The sequence below is a fragment of the Aethalodelphis obliquidens genome, unplaced genomic scaffold, assembly GCF_003676395.1.
Source record: "Aethalodelphis obliquidens isolate GAN/ISIS:26980383/991018 unplaced genomic scaffold, ASM367639v1 scaffold11, whole genome shotgun sequence".
Lineage (NCBI taxonomy): Eukaryota > Metazoa > Chordata > Mammalia > Artiodactyla > Delphinidae > Aethalodelphis > Aethalodelphis obliquidens.
Window position 1 is genome coordinate 37487363 of NW_020837955.1, and position 12687 is coordinate 37500049.

The window sequence follows — 12687 nt, forward strand, 5'->3', positions numbered from 1 at the left end:
TCTTGGCTATGAACATTTGGGCACATGAATCTTTTCAAACGAGAGTCTTCATTTTTTTCTGGATATATACCCAGGAATGGGATCGCTGGATCATATGGTAGCTCTATTTTTATTTTTTTAAGGAACCTCCATACTGTTTTCTATAGTGGCTGTCACCAATTTACATTTCCACCAACAGCGTAGGTGGAAGAAGTATAGTATTAAATCTGAAAGCTTGGCTTCGAATTCTGCTTCAATCACTTGCTGGCGAGGGAGGTTTCCTCTGCTCACCTGAACCCCAAGGCATTCTCAGCCTCGAAACTACAAGCATTTCCTGTGGCTTCAACAAACCATAAAAGCACAAAAACAAACACCTACGTGCTTCTGGGCACAGGAGAGATTTCTCTTTGACAAACCTGGATCTTACCTGACGCATTTCCTTATAGCTGTGGTGCTTAAAATCCAGGTCATCGGTGGTGGTCATTTCATTCCGTCGGTGATAATAGTTATTTGGATCTAGGGACAGAAATATGGTTTTGAATTCATCCACATTATTCTATTACTTGTGGTGGCTGTGTTAGGTGCCTGATTTGTGTGGGAACACAGCTCAACCTCTAGCTTCTAACTTTCGCACAGAGGTGAGAGAGCCAACTTTCAAGAAGCATCTTAAGAGTCAGAACTACCCAGTGGGGAGAGCCATGGGCCTGGAGCCAGAATGCCTGGGTTCCAATCTCTTCTACTTGTGTGCTGTGTGACCTTGGATAAGTCACTGGAGTTTTTCCTTAGTGTCTTCACCCATAAACAGGGGAACACTGGTACCTCCCTCACTGGTTTATTGTTAGTATTCGTGCCTGGCAAACAGTCACACTAAATGAAGGAAGGAATAAGTGAATGAATGAATATCACAATTGCATGGAAATTTTCAGAAGTGCTGTGGACTCTATCACTTGCTTGCCCAGCATGCAGTCCACTTTCATCCTTCCTATCAGAAGCCCTGTGTTGGTTTGGGAATCCCCTCTTCTCCACTTCTAGGAAACTGACCTCATGCCTTAAGCTCCAGGGGTCCTACATGACTGGTCTAAGCCAATCAGAACATAGCACTCCTGGCCACTCTTATTGGTCCAGATTGAAGGGAAGGACTTTAATGGCACAGAGGAGTGAGCGAGAATCTCTCCAGAGTAGAGGACAGAGAGAACCTCTGAGTGAACCAACCCTAGATCCCCATCAACCTCCCTTGGGACTTCCAATCACCTGACATAAAGAATTCCCTGAACTGCTAAGCCAGTGGGAGCTGGGGTTTCTGTTGTTGGGGCCGAAGCACCCTAACAGGCATAGTCAGGACGCATTAGAAGTGGACCCCTGAGGACTGGGGAGGAGATGTCTGCTCTTGACTTAATTCTCTTACAGATAAATTGACTTTTTTCTGTAATTCCTATAAGCTGATGTCGTTTATACAACTACAGAAACAATGAGCACTGAGAAGGAAGGAGGGGCAAGGGAACAGGAAGAGCTGGAAGGGGGATGAGGGGGCAGGGACTGTTCAGTGGGCCCTCTCCTGACCTGACAGAGTCGGAGGCTTCCAGAGCCTCAGCCAGGCTTGCCATCTCCAGCCCCAGCTCCGTGCAGCCAGAAATCCTGGTCCGCTCAGACCCCTCCCCAAGGCAGAGAGCACGTGGTACTTTAGACAAGTTAACCTACTAACTCCGGAACCACGTGAGCAAAGCTGGAACCATAGCAGCTGTCTGATCCAAGTGGCTCAAGGGATAATTCTGGAGGTGATGGCGGTGGCGGGTGATGGGAGGACAAACACCAGCTCCCAGTGGTATTAGGAGCAGGGAGTCCTAACTCTGCCACCAAGCAAGGCCACAGACCAGCAACACTGGCTGCTTGTAAGACGCAGCCTACGCCTACTGAATCCGAATCCACATTTTAAAAAATCCAGAAGTGTGAGAAGCACCGTGTTAAAGTACTGAGCGCACTGCCAGCAGGGTTGAGGTCCGCAGTGCACATCACACACATCTGCGATCACGCGAGCTGGCTGCCTGTCTGCAATCCACAGCCACCTGGAGTGACTGCCACCTGGAACCTACCTGCCGAGGGCCCCTTAAAGACTGGCTTCACCCTTGAGAACTGCGGCCACAGGCGGCACGTTGAAAATCACATATAGACCCACGCACCAAAAACGACTTGGTGTTTAATATTCACAGAAGGTTTTCCAGTAACACTATTAGAAACAAATAAGCACCATTGAAAAAGAAATAATGCAAACTGGCATTCTGTCCCAGAAAGAAAGCAAAAGTAGTTCAGGTTCAGCAAAGGCCCCCAGTTATGTTCCAAGTTCTCTCCTTTGGGGAGTGCAGGCTGACCGTACCCTCCAGCAAGCCTCCTGCCCTTTGATTTCCAAACCTGTATGTTTCAAAGCCAAGGTAAAGCACATTTCACATTACTTTGCACTGAATTACTTTACATTGCTGATTCCTTAGAGCTATTCAACACCCCGCCCCCAAGTCCCAGGGGCCTTTCACGAGACTCTGCTTGAAAAGCCCCTTTTGTCTTCAAGCGCAAGTTATGTCTTCAAGGTTCTTAAAAAGGACTGAAGACAAACTCAGAACTCGACGTAGAAAGATCGCCATGTTTGGCAACATCCTTCCTTCCTTGAGACTAATCAATTTGAGGGTATGCATACAAGTTCCAGAACTGACTTGTATGTGAACATTTTCACAACCTTCAGTCTTCCACCTTTCGAAGAAATACTTCTAAACTTGTCCACTTATTCTGATTGGATAAAGTTTTATTGAGAACCTATCAGGGCCCCAACACTGTAGGTAAGGAGTGAGAAGCAAGCCCCGCCCCCCCGCCTCCCTGGGGCCCATAGTCTACAAACCCACCCCGTCAGTCAGCCAAACCCACTGTCCCCTTCTCTCTTCTGTGGACAAAAGAATCCCAGTCTCCTGTGGGGAATCTATTCTAGATGCTTCCAATGGAATAGCCTTGCCCAGCACTCACAGGTATGGGCGTGTGATCCAGGTTCAGCCAATGAAAACACACGTCCTCTGGTCACAGCCACTGGCTCAGAGATGGTCCCAGGATCAAAGCTGGGCTGATGAGACGACTCCTCCCAGAGCTCCTCCCCATGAGGGTCTCCTGCTGGCGTCACTCACATGGTGGATGAGTTTGGGGTGTTAGTGGCCAAGCTTCCTGCCTGCACGGTGGTGGGAAAGGAGCCCTGACTGCACAAGAAGGCCCTGAGATTGCAGACCTATTCCTACCTGAAGCCAGAGTCAGATCTACCCCGGGAATTTTCATTCCTGTGAGCGAAAATTTTCCTTCTCCCCCGACCCCTCCCAAGGTAATTTGAGTAGGACTTCCGACATTTGAAACAGAAGTCCGGATTTAGTCTGCAAGGCTTTTATCCTTGCAGATGGAGCTCTGGAGAATCAGTCTCCTGCTTCCTTTCATGTGGCTGGTTTCATATATCAGATGTACTGAAAACCAGCTGATTCCTTCTGGAACACCTTAGTAATGGGAATAGACAAACTGCAGACGGGGCACATGGAGTCTAAAACTGCCCTCCCAACATTACGTCTCTTATTCGGCGACTCAAAGTCCTGTTCCGTCCCAATGGGGCTACTCATTAAGCCTCTTTGGGGTTGAATGATGGCCCCCCTCCAAAAAGATATGTTGCAGTCCTAATCCCCAGGACCTCAGAACGTGACCTTATTTGGAGAGAGGGTTTTTACAGAGCTAATGAAGTTTACATGAGGTCCTTAGGGTGGGCCCTATTCCATTATGACTGTGTCTATCCAAAGGGGAAATGTGAACACAGAGAGAAGCATGCAGGGGACACCACGTGACAGTGAAGGCAGAGATGGGGGTGATGCATCTAACAAGCTGAGGAATGTCAAAAGTTAGACAGCAAACCACCAGCAGCCGGGGGAGAGGCAAGGAACAGACTCTCCCTCATGGTGTCAGAAGGAACCAGCGCTGCTACACCTTGATCTCAAACTTCTACCTCTAGGACTGTGAGACGATAACTTTCTGTTATCCTAAGCCACCTGGATTTTGGTACTTAGTTACGGCAGCCCTGGAAACGAGTCCACACCTGAACGTTCCCAGCTCCTCACTGATGTGGACACTCGCTATTCTCATCCCCAATCCGGCACCAGCTCACTACACTGTGCAGACCAAACCCCATTCCTGGACATCCAAGGGGACACCACCATTCTTGGACCGTTTTGCTCAGCTGTTTGCTGCTCTGGGGGTTGGGACCTTGCTTTGCGGGTGCTCAGCTGGGAGAGGAAAGGCTGTCTTTCCTGGAAAGGGGGCTCACTGCAATCTACGATCGCTAGTCTCATGACACGCTTTATCCATAGAGACATTGCAGATTAGAGGTTACCCCGTGGAGGGGGATCCAGAAGTGATTACTCAGTGGGTCCAGGCTGGTTTTGGGTCCATGACAAAGTTCTGAAACTAGAAAGAGCCAGTGATCATACAACCTTGTGAATATACTATCACTGAACTGTATGCTTTAAAAAAGCTTAATTGTATGTTATGTGAATTTCACCTCATTTAAAAAAAATATTGCTGGCCTCCAAGTGCTCTCTGAGGACTAAGGAGGATACCAGAAACGCAGCCACCACAGATCTTTCTTTCCCTGCCACGAGGCCAGCCCCTCACCCAAGGAAATGCGCATCACTGTGGCCTTGTGATCTCCCGAAGCCCCGACACCCCCAGCACGAAGCCCTGAGCACAGATGACCTGGTACCATATGCAAACAGCACCAAACCCCTTCTGCAAAGAGCTGGCTCCCTAATGAGAAGAAGTCGCACTTGTCCAGCGCCATCTGACTGTTCTCATGACAAGGTCACTCCAAAAGGGGCAAGGGGGAGACGTGGACCCCCAGGCAGAGCCCATTATGATCTTAGGTCATTACTGTCAGTGCAAGCATCAAACCCACAGCTCCATGTGGCTCCGAAGAGGGAGCAGCACATCATTCATGCTCATTTCCTTGCCGCCCCGCCTCATATAACCCCACCGCATAGCATCTCCACCACGCTGCTCGCGTGAGTCCAGGAAACACTCTGATTTCTTGGCTGGCTCACCTTCTCCAGGAAGTCCCAGGGCCCATCTGAGGCCTGACTGACAGGAGAAACTGTCAGGAAAGACAATTTTCAAGAGTGTTGTTGTTTATACAGTTTCCTAAGATAATCAACATCAGGCAGTTGGACAAGAAGAGAAATCACACGTTTATTTAAACTCAGAGGGCAAGATGCCTTCTGCGACAGGGGGGACAGGCTGCAGCCAGCAAGCCTGGAGCCCCCTGAACTGAGATGGATTCACTGGGGAAAAGACGCCGCCACGCCTCCCCCACTGGACAGCGAGAGCTCTGGGAGCAGCAACCGTGGCATCTTATCTCAGAATCCTTGGGCCCTGACTCCGAACGGGTGCTCCTGAAGCGTTTGATGATGAATGAATGAGTGAGGAATGAACGGATGGATGGATGGATGGATACTCCAATCAAGTTATGTAGAAAGGGCTAGTTACAAAAAGATAGCACTTTCCAGGGCCCAGGTGACCTCTGAGAAGAGGCCCACTTTATGCCATGATGCTATTACCTTACCACTATGGCGGAACAGAGAATGGAGGGTAGGGTGGAGCGAGTGGTAAATGAAAAGCACATCCTCAGGATTGAGGATAATTATGGAACATTATGCCGTCTTTGGATCTGTTAGTGTACTGGTTTCCTAGGGCTGCCATAACAAAGTGTCATAAACTAGGTAGCTTAAAATTTCTCCTCTCACATTTCTGAAGGACAGAAGTCTGAAATGAAGCTGTCAGCAGGGCCGTGCACTTTCAAGGCTCTCAGAGAAGATCCTTCCTTGTATCTTCCCAGTTTCTGGCGGTTGACAGCAATCCTTGGCTTGTGGCCTCATGATTCCAGTCTCTGGCTCCGTCATCACATGCCTTCTCCCTGTGTGGCTCTGTTTTCTCTTCTTAAGGACACCAGTCATTGGATTTAAGGCCCACCCTAACCCAGTATGATGTCATCGTTAACTACTCACATCTGCAAAGTGCCTCTTTCCAAAAAAAGGTTACATTCTGAGGTTCCACGGGGACATGAATTTTGGGGGGAGTGTGGCCTGACTTGGTGAAGAAAAGTGGAAGGTAGTAAAGCAAATAGATTTAAAAGGTCCTTGCAGTTATGCTGATCCAATAGAACCCATCCTTCCCCCAATTTATACAAATTGTTGAGAGGGGGTGGGGCAGGCTGAAACATTATTACAGTTCAGCGAGACTGTAGGTGGTCTTACAATTAAAACATTTTCTCAGTGGCTTATGAATGGAGGGTATGTGTAGTCAGAGAAAGGAGACACAGCATCTCAACGGGTCCTGGCCTGCCCAAAGGGATGATTCAGGGGCAATGCCCTTTAGCAGCTCCTCCATGCTTGAGGGACACAAGCTCCTTTCCACAGATCTTTGTACAGCTCACCACAAGCTCCTCTGGGTCAAATTCAAGACCCTGGACCGCTTGGCACTGTGCAGAGAGAGGACAGTTGCTCAGACCTGGTGGCCAGGAAGACGAGGTGGGAGGAGTGAAGACTTGCCCCAAAGAGGTCAGAGTCTCACATTCATAATAGAAGCTGCAGACCGGCACCAGGGGCTCAAGCATTGCCACCGCCTGCCCTGCAGGGTTATTTCCCAGGACCCTGGGCACAGTCCTGTCACCCTGTGGGGAAATCGTGTGCAGAACAATGGAGCTCCTTTTTGAAAGAGGCAGAGCACATTGCAGTGTTGTTTGCAACAGCAAAATACCTGAAAACCACCAAGGCTGTGATCTGCAAATCAGCTGGCGTGTGTCTTCACCTGAATTCTTCATTATTAAAAATTTATCTTACGAAGCTCTCCCCAGAGTTTCTGATATGCATAGATCCTTAGTCCAAAATGAACAAGTCCATTCAAATTTGGGGAAGAGGACTTCCTTTCACTTTTTAAAAAAATGAACAACATTTAAAAGATTTGTTTGAATTAAAAAATTTTTTTAAATCATGGTAAAACACACATAACATAAAATTTACCATTTTAACCATTTTCAAGAGTACTGTTGAGTAGTGTTACATATATCCACACTGTTGCAGAAACAGATCTCTAAAACATTCTCATCTTACAAAACTGAAATTATAACCATTAAACAACACTCCCCCTTTTCTATTCGAGCTTTAAAAGTCCTATTAATAGACCATGGTATAGTGTAATTCATTTTCTAGTTCAAAAATTTCTGGACACATTATTCATGAAGACTTAAAAAGAATCTTCCCCTTCCTCTGCTCTCACCTGAGAGTCCACAGGAAGACAGGGAAGACAGAACAGAGAAGAAGCAGAAGCAAAGGTAAATGTTTTCATAAACAAGAGTTCCAGGAAGATAGACTCTGGGCGTTTGCATGTAGAGCACAAAGTCACCTTGGGTTTGAGCGGCTGAGTTGCTTGGGTCACCCCTGCCTTTGGCCTCGTTAACTTGCATAAAGGAATTGCGTCGACAACAAGGCAACTGAGCAAGGTTCAATTACCCACGTGGACATGGGGCCCCTGTGCCACCCCAGGCCCTCAGATGTGACCACCGCTGGGCGGCATGCACAAAGGCCAGCTCCCCTCTGGGCAGACTGCTAAGTAACTTCTAGAAGAAAAATGGCCCTAAGTATTCAGGGTTGGAAAATAGAACCATTCCAAGTCCATACTTGAAACCCATCCAGATTTCACATGGTAATTCTGTCTTTGTGTTTAAATTGCCCCCAGGACCTATCTTCAAACATACACACACCAAGAATAACTTAACAGGAAAGTATTTATTTCATGAGACTCTCACAGGCTGCCCTTTGCCCGTTACCAACAACAGATGAATTCCCGCCCTCAGAGAGAAACCGTGACCCTGCTTTTTAAAGCAAGCAGACCAAGGCTGTGCTGAATGACCTGGCACGAAGAAGGCCTCACAGAAGGCCTCACAGACCTCACAGACCCCTACATCTCTGCCTGCAGACGCAGTGAACTCAGGAATGCCCAGCAGGCCCTGGGCGGCAGCAGGCGACTGTCACCCCAGGCTGAGCCAGCCACAAAAGGAGGCCCGGATCCCAAATCTGGATCGTCCTTGGAAACACATACTTCCTTTCCACCAGCAATCCCAGCCACCGTAACCTAATTGGAGCAATAATCCCATAATTTACACTATAATTTTGGACGCGCACAATGACACAGAAACAAAGATACGCACTGCGGGATTCTGTAGAGAATCAAAACACTGGACACAACTGAACTTCTAACTATAAGAGGCAGTTTGAAAACATGAGATATTGTCCGCAGACTAGAATAAAAGCATCCACAAGACAGATGGTCTCTAATAGTTTAAATGACATGAAAAAAGTTTGCCGTCTAGTAAGCACAAATATATAACAAAGAATCCGTCTGGTGTGAGGGTAAGTAGGTAGGTAGGTAGACCCATCTTTCTCACCAATACAGAGCGTATGTTCTACAAATTCATACTTGGCAAAGCAAGATCATGGATATTACGGGATTGAGGGAAAAGCAATAAACGACATGAAATATGCTTCGAAAACTCAGTAACTGTAAGTTCACGGTGTGGGGGGTGGGATGGCTATAGAAATAGCGTGACGGATATAGCGGCACCTGAGACATCAGAGCTGGTGGTGCCCTTCCCCTGGCAGGGGGAATCCAGAGGTAGCAAGGCCTGACTCTCACTAGACAAGAAAGCTGAGGCTTTCCTGGGGGAGAAAGTATAGGAGAGAGAACCCGAAGCTGTGCTCCTCGTTCCCTACGGCCTGACTGTGGGTGGACAGGAAAGTGGAAATTCCTAGAGGCCCTAGTGAAGGGCCTTAGGAATGTTCTGGAGGCCAGCTTCCTTCCCTGGAGATGTCTGGACAGGATGAAGGGGCTGCCACATAAGGCTCCGTACGCACATGAACTCATAAGTTCTGAAAGGCCGACAGAGCAGCAAAGCCAAACAAGATCGGCCTGTCCAGAGCAGACACCAGCAAGGGTCCACGTGCGAACTCAAGCCCCCATCTTCCTGCCACTCTGCGGTCGCACCCAGATACCATGATGTGAAGACAGGGCAAGGGGAGCACAGCCAAAAGGAGCAAGCATTTTCCCAAAGACACAGGCATCCAAGCGAAGTCACTTTTACGGAGAGACTATGGACATGGTCAAGTTTAAAATTAACTCCTACCACCTCCTCTACCCAGTGTAGCAGGAGCAGTCAAGGGCAATTAAACGTGTTACCAAAAACAATGTTATCTAATTTTTTTTTTTTGCCTGCTTCTTAGTAGTAGCTTTGAGTGAATTTTCAACCTTGCAACATATATCATCTTAAAATCCCAGTAGGCAAAACCACAGCTGACGTGTTACTTTAATACACCAAATGTTCATGGTGTTTCTGAGTGGGGTTATGGGAGATTTGTGTTTATTGTCTTTTTGTTTACCTATGTTTTCTAAATATTCTGCAACAGATGTGGTATTTTTTTACATGAGAAAAAGACTGTGTGGCTTATTTTTATTCACCTTGCTGGCTAAGCACCTGTGCTCCGTCAGCACTCCTGCCCTGCAGGAAGCACGGGCAGACTCACCTGGCAACGGGCAGCCGAGGATCTCCATCCTCATGCAGATGCTCCCGTTATCGAACCAGGACCGTGGGTTTATGCGGATGTAGCGCGCCACCATGGGGACGGGCAGCTCGTTGAGGACAGGAATCTCCTTTTCACTGTTTCCTTCAAATATCTACTTATGCACAAGGGGAAAAAAAGAGAAACTTTTAGAGCTTGAGTATCGGGGCATGAAAGAGTCAGTAATTCACTCATTCCACGAGATCTCGAGCAACACCTAACATGAGCTGGGCATTGAGGGGGAAGGAGAAATGGATCAGGCCTGGACCCTGCCCTCAGGAAGCCCCAGTCTAGTGGGGGGGCAGGGAGGAGGAGGGGCATTATATTTAGATGTCGTAGGTGAAATCTATTAGTGCCATGGCAAAGAGACATCCACAAAGCTCTGGGATGTCAGAAGAAGGAAAGGACCAGGCAAAGCTTCAGGGATGAGGTGTCATTTGAACTGGCCTTGAAGGAAAAGTCTTTAGATGTGTGGGGATGGGAGGGATTGTAAAGCAAAGGAAGCAATGGCTGGAGAAGCCCAGAGATGGGATTCAGGAGAAGAGCAACCATCTCCCTGTTACTGGAACACAGAGGAGCGTGTGCAGGGGTGGGGGGGTGGGCGGGACGTGGTCAGTATGATAAAGAAGGTTGAAATGGAGGCTGCAGTCAGATCTTGGAAGGCACTGGATACCATGTTTGGAACTTGCACTTGAGAACCCGAGGAAGAGGGTGATAGGATCGGAACTGGCTAACCCGGAGGGAAGCGTGGAGCTGAAAGACCAGGGTCGTTAAAGAAAGTTCAGGAACTACTATAAATGACTAGCTGTGCAGGTCCCAATATTCCCCATGGGCCGCTGACCTTCCAGGGCTGAGTTGTGACTTGTGGAAGAGACCGAATTCCAGCAGCTCTGAATTGGAGCCCTAAATGTGGGCCACTTGGTTCCGAGCTTCAGGGTACGGAAAGGGGGTCATTATCCATCAGACTGGATGGCTGGTCTGGGTTGACACAGAACCAGGCAACATCCAGGTGCAAACACTGGTCGGATGTCCACTGCCTCTGCTAAGCCCTGCACAGCCAGACACCAAGGGCGTGGTCGGAGGGAAAAGAGACTCACCATGTCTCCAGATCCATTCTTAACAGTGACCCACGTATGGCTGTCATTGCTCACCATGACCTTATAGGAGGTTACCCAGTCACTCCTAAGAAAAAACAAAACACCATTGGGACTACACACTTCAAAATGTTTCCCTCTTCCACGCAGAGGTGCAGCAATAGAGAAAGCAGGTCCCAGAGGTGGACAGCACTGGGTCACACCCTGGCCCCCACTGCTCACCCTCCTTGTGGCCTTGGACAGGTAACAGACCCATCTAGGCTACAGTTTATTCATCCACGAAGTGGGAATTATAAGAGCACCAAGCTTAAAATATTAATGTAAGCATTAAATGGTTTCATACCCTGTAAACACTTAGGACAATACCTGGCCCCCAGTAAGAACTAAATGTTGGTCACGCACATAAACGTACACAAATAACTTACGTATTTGTTTATGCTGAACATTTACGTCACACACAGTAGTAGAGTTCCACGTGGGAAAGAAATCTCAGTAAAAGCGGCAAGTTGGCCTAGAAATTTCATTTGGAAAACTGTTTGGGAACATAACAAACTAGATCCCACCAACCACAGAAACAGCAGCCTGAGTCTCTAAGACACACGAGGTTTCTCCTGGGCTGTCACAGCCGTGCAGACAACTCTCCCACCCCACTCCACAGCCAGCAATAATCCAGTGATATCTGGGCCCCAGGCCAGACCCCTTTCATCACATCCTACTGCACAGAAATTACTGAGGGGAAAAGAGCCAAAATTTGACTTCCCAGAGTGGAGGTCAATTTGATAAGCAAAAAAAAATGACTTTCCTGCGGAAAACACATTTTTCAGCTCTGCCTCAGTTTTCTTTTTTTTTTTTTTTTTTTTGCGGTACGCGGGCCTCTCACTGTTGTGGCCTCTCCCGTTGCGGATCACAGGCTCCGGACGCGCAGGCTCAGCGGCCATGGCTCCGCGGCATGCGGGATCCTCCCGGACCGGGGCACGAACCCACGTCCCCCGCATTGGCAGGCGGACTCTCAACCACTGCGCCACCAGGGAAGCCCCTGCCTCAGTTTTTTATAACATTAATTGTTAAGCAACATAGACAAGTCTTCCTGAGCGTCTTCCTTTCAAATTTCTTAAATATTGGAACTAAGCACCAATGTACTAATCTTTTAGAACATTCCACCAGCTGAAGCATTTGGAATCCTTGTTTTCCTACTGTGAAATCTCCTTGGACTCAGGATCCAGACAGATCCCAAGAAGGTTCTCAGTTTCTAGTCCAAATCAATACTGTCTAGTAAAGTTTGTTTAGAAAGAGCTGCTGGCTCTATTCATTCTGAATTGCCTGACTCGTTCAAAAATTATTCTTAGGTGCTTTTATATGTGCTTGGAAGCCAACCCTCTTCTGAACTTTCTCCCTTCTCTCACCTGTCCACCAGCTTTCTGTGACTACCTGCTGGGAGCCAGGATCTATCAAACAACGTGCTCCTCCGCAGGAGGTTACGGACTTGAGCCCACGCCTGCAGATTAAGATGTGCTAAGCACGCCTTTCAAAAGGCCCCTCAGCAACAGCTCAGGCCCTTTGCACCGGAAAATGATCCTCACTCCAAACAGCAAACTGTTTCCAACATTCAAATCATTTCCAAATGACTTGCATCTGCAGTTCCTTTGCCATCTGTTTTTCTGCTGATCATGCCCCACAGTGACCCAGCGAGGCAGTCAGCAGAGGTGAGGGGTGGCAGAGGTGAGGGGTGTATCCCTCACCCACGCGTGGGTGGAAGTGATGAATTTAGGAAGCCTCTCAGTCAAAAGAAGCACACAAACAATAAGAGAGGGGTGGAAAGAAAAATTCAAACAAGTCCTCCAAAGAAAAGGGGAGAGAGAAAAAAGGAAATGCAAACCACCAAGTAATAATTTCTCAAAAAAAAACAAATATGGACAAATCCAACACTTATGTTTGAAGGGTAATTA

The 12687-nt window shown here is 48.0% G+C and overlaps 1 protein-coding gene across 4 annotated transcripts in view; it reads right to left on the reverse strand.

Annotated features, from left to right (window-relative positions):
* The window catches only part of CPXM2 (carboxypeptidase X, M14 family member 2), a 148719-nt gene that overhangs the window by 52481 nt on the left and 83551 nt on the right, over positions 1-12687 (reverse strand). For all 4 annotated transcript variants that reach the window (XM_027112864.1, XM_027112863.1, XM_027112862.1 and 1 more), the window contains exons 5-7: positions 10745-10829; positions 9612-9762; positions 407-495 (exon numbers count right to left, since the gene is read on the reverse strand). In XM_027112864.1, coding sequence (XP_026968665.1) covers positions 407-495; positions 9612-9762; positions 10745-10829 — 325 coding nt within the window. The remainder of the gene's footprint in view (positions 1-406; positions 496-9611; positions 9763-10744; positions 10830-12687) is intronic.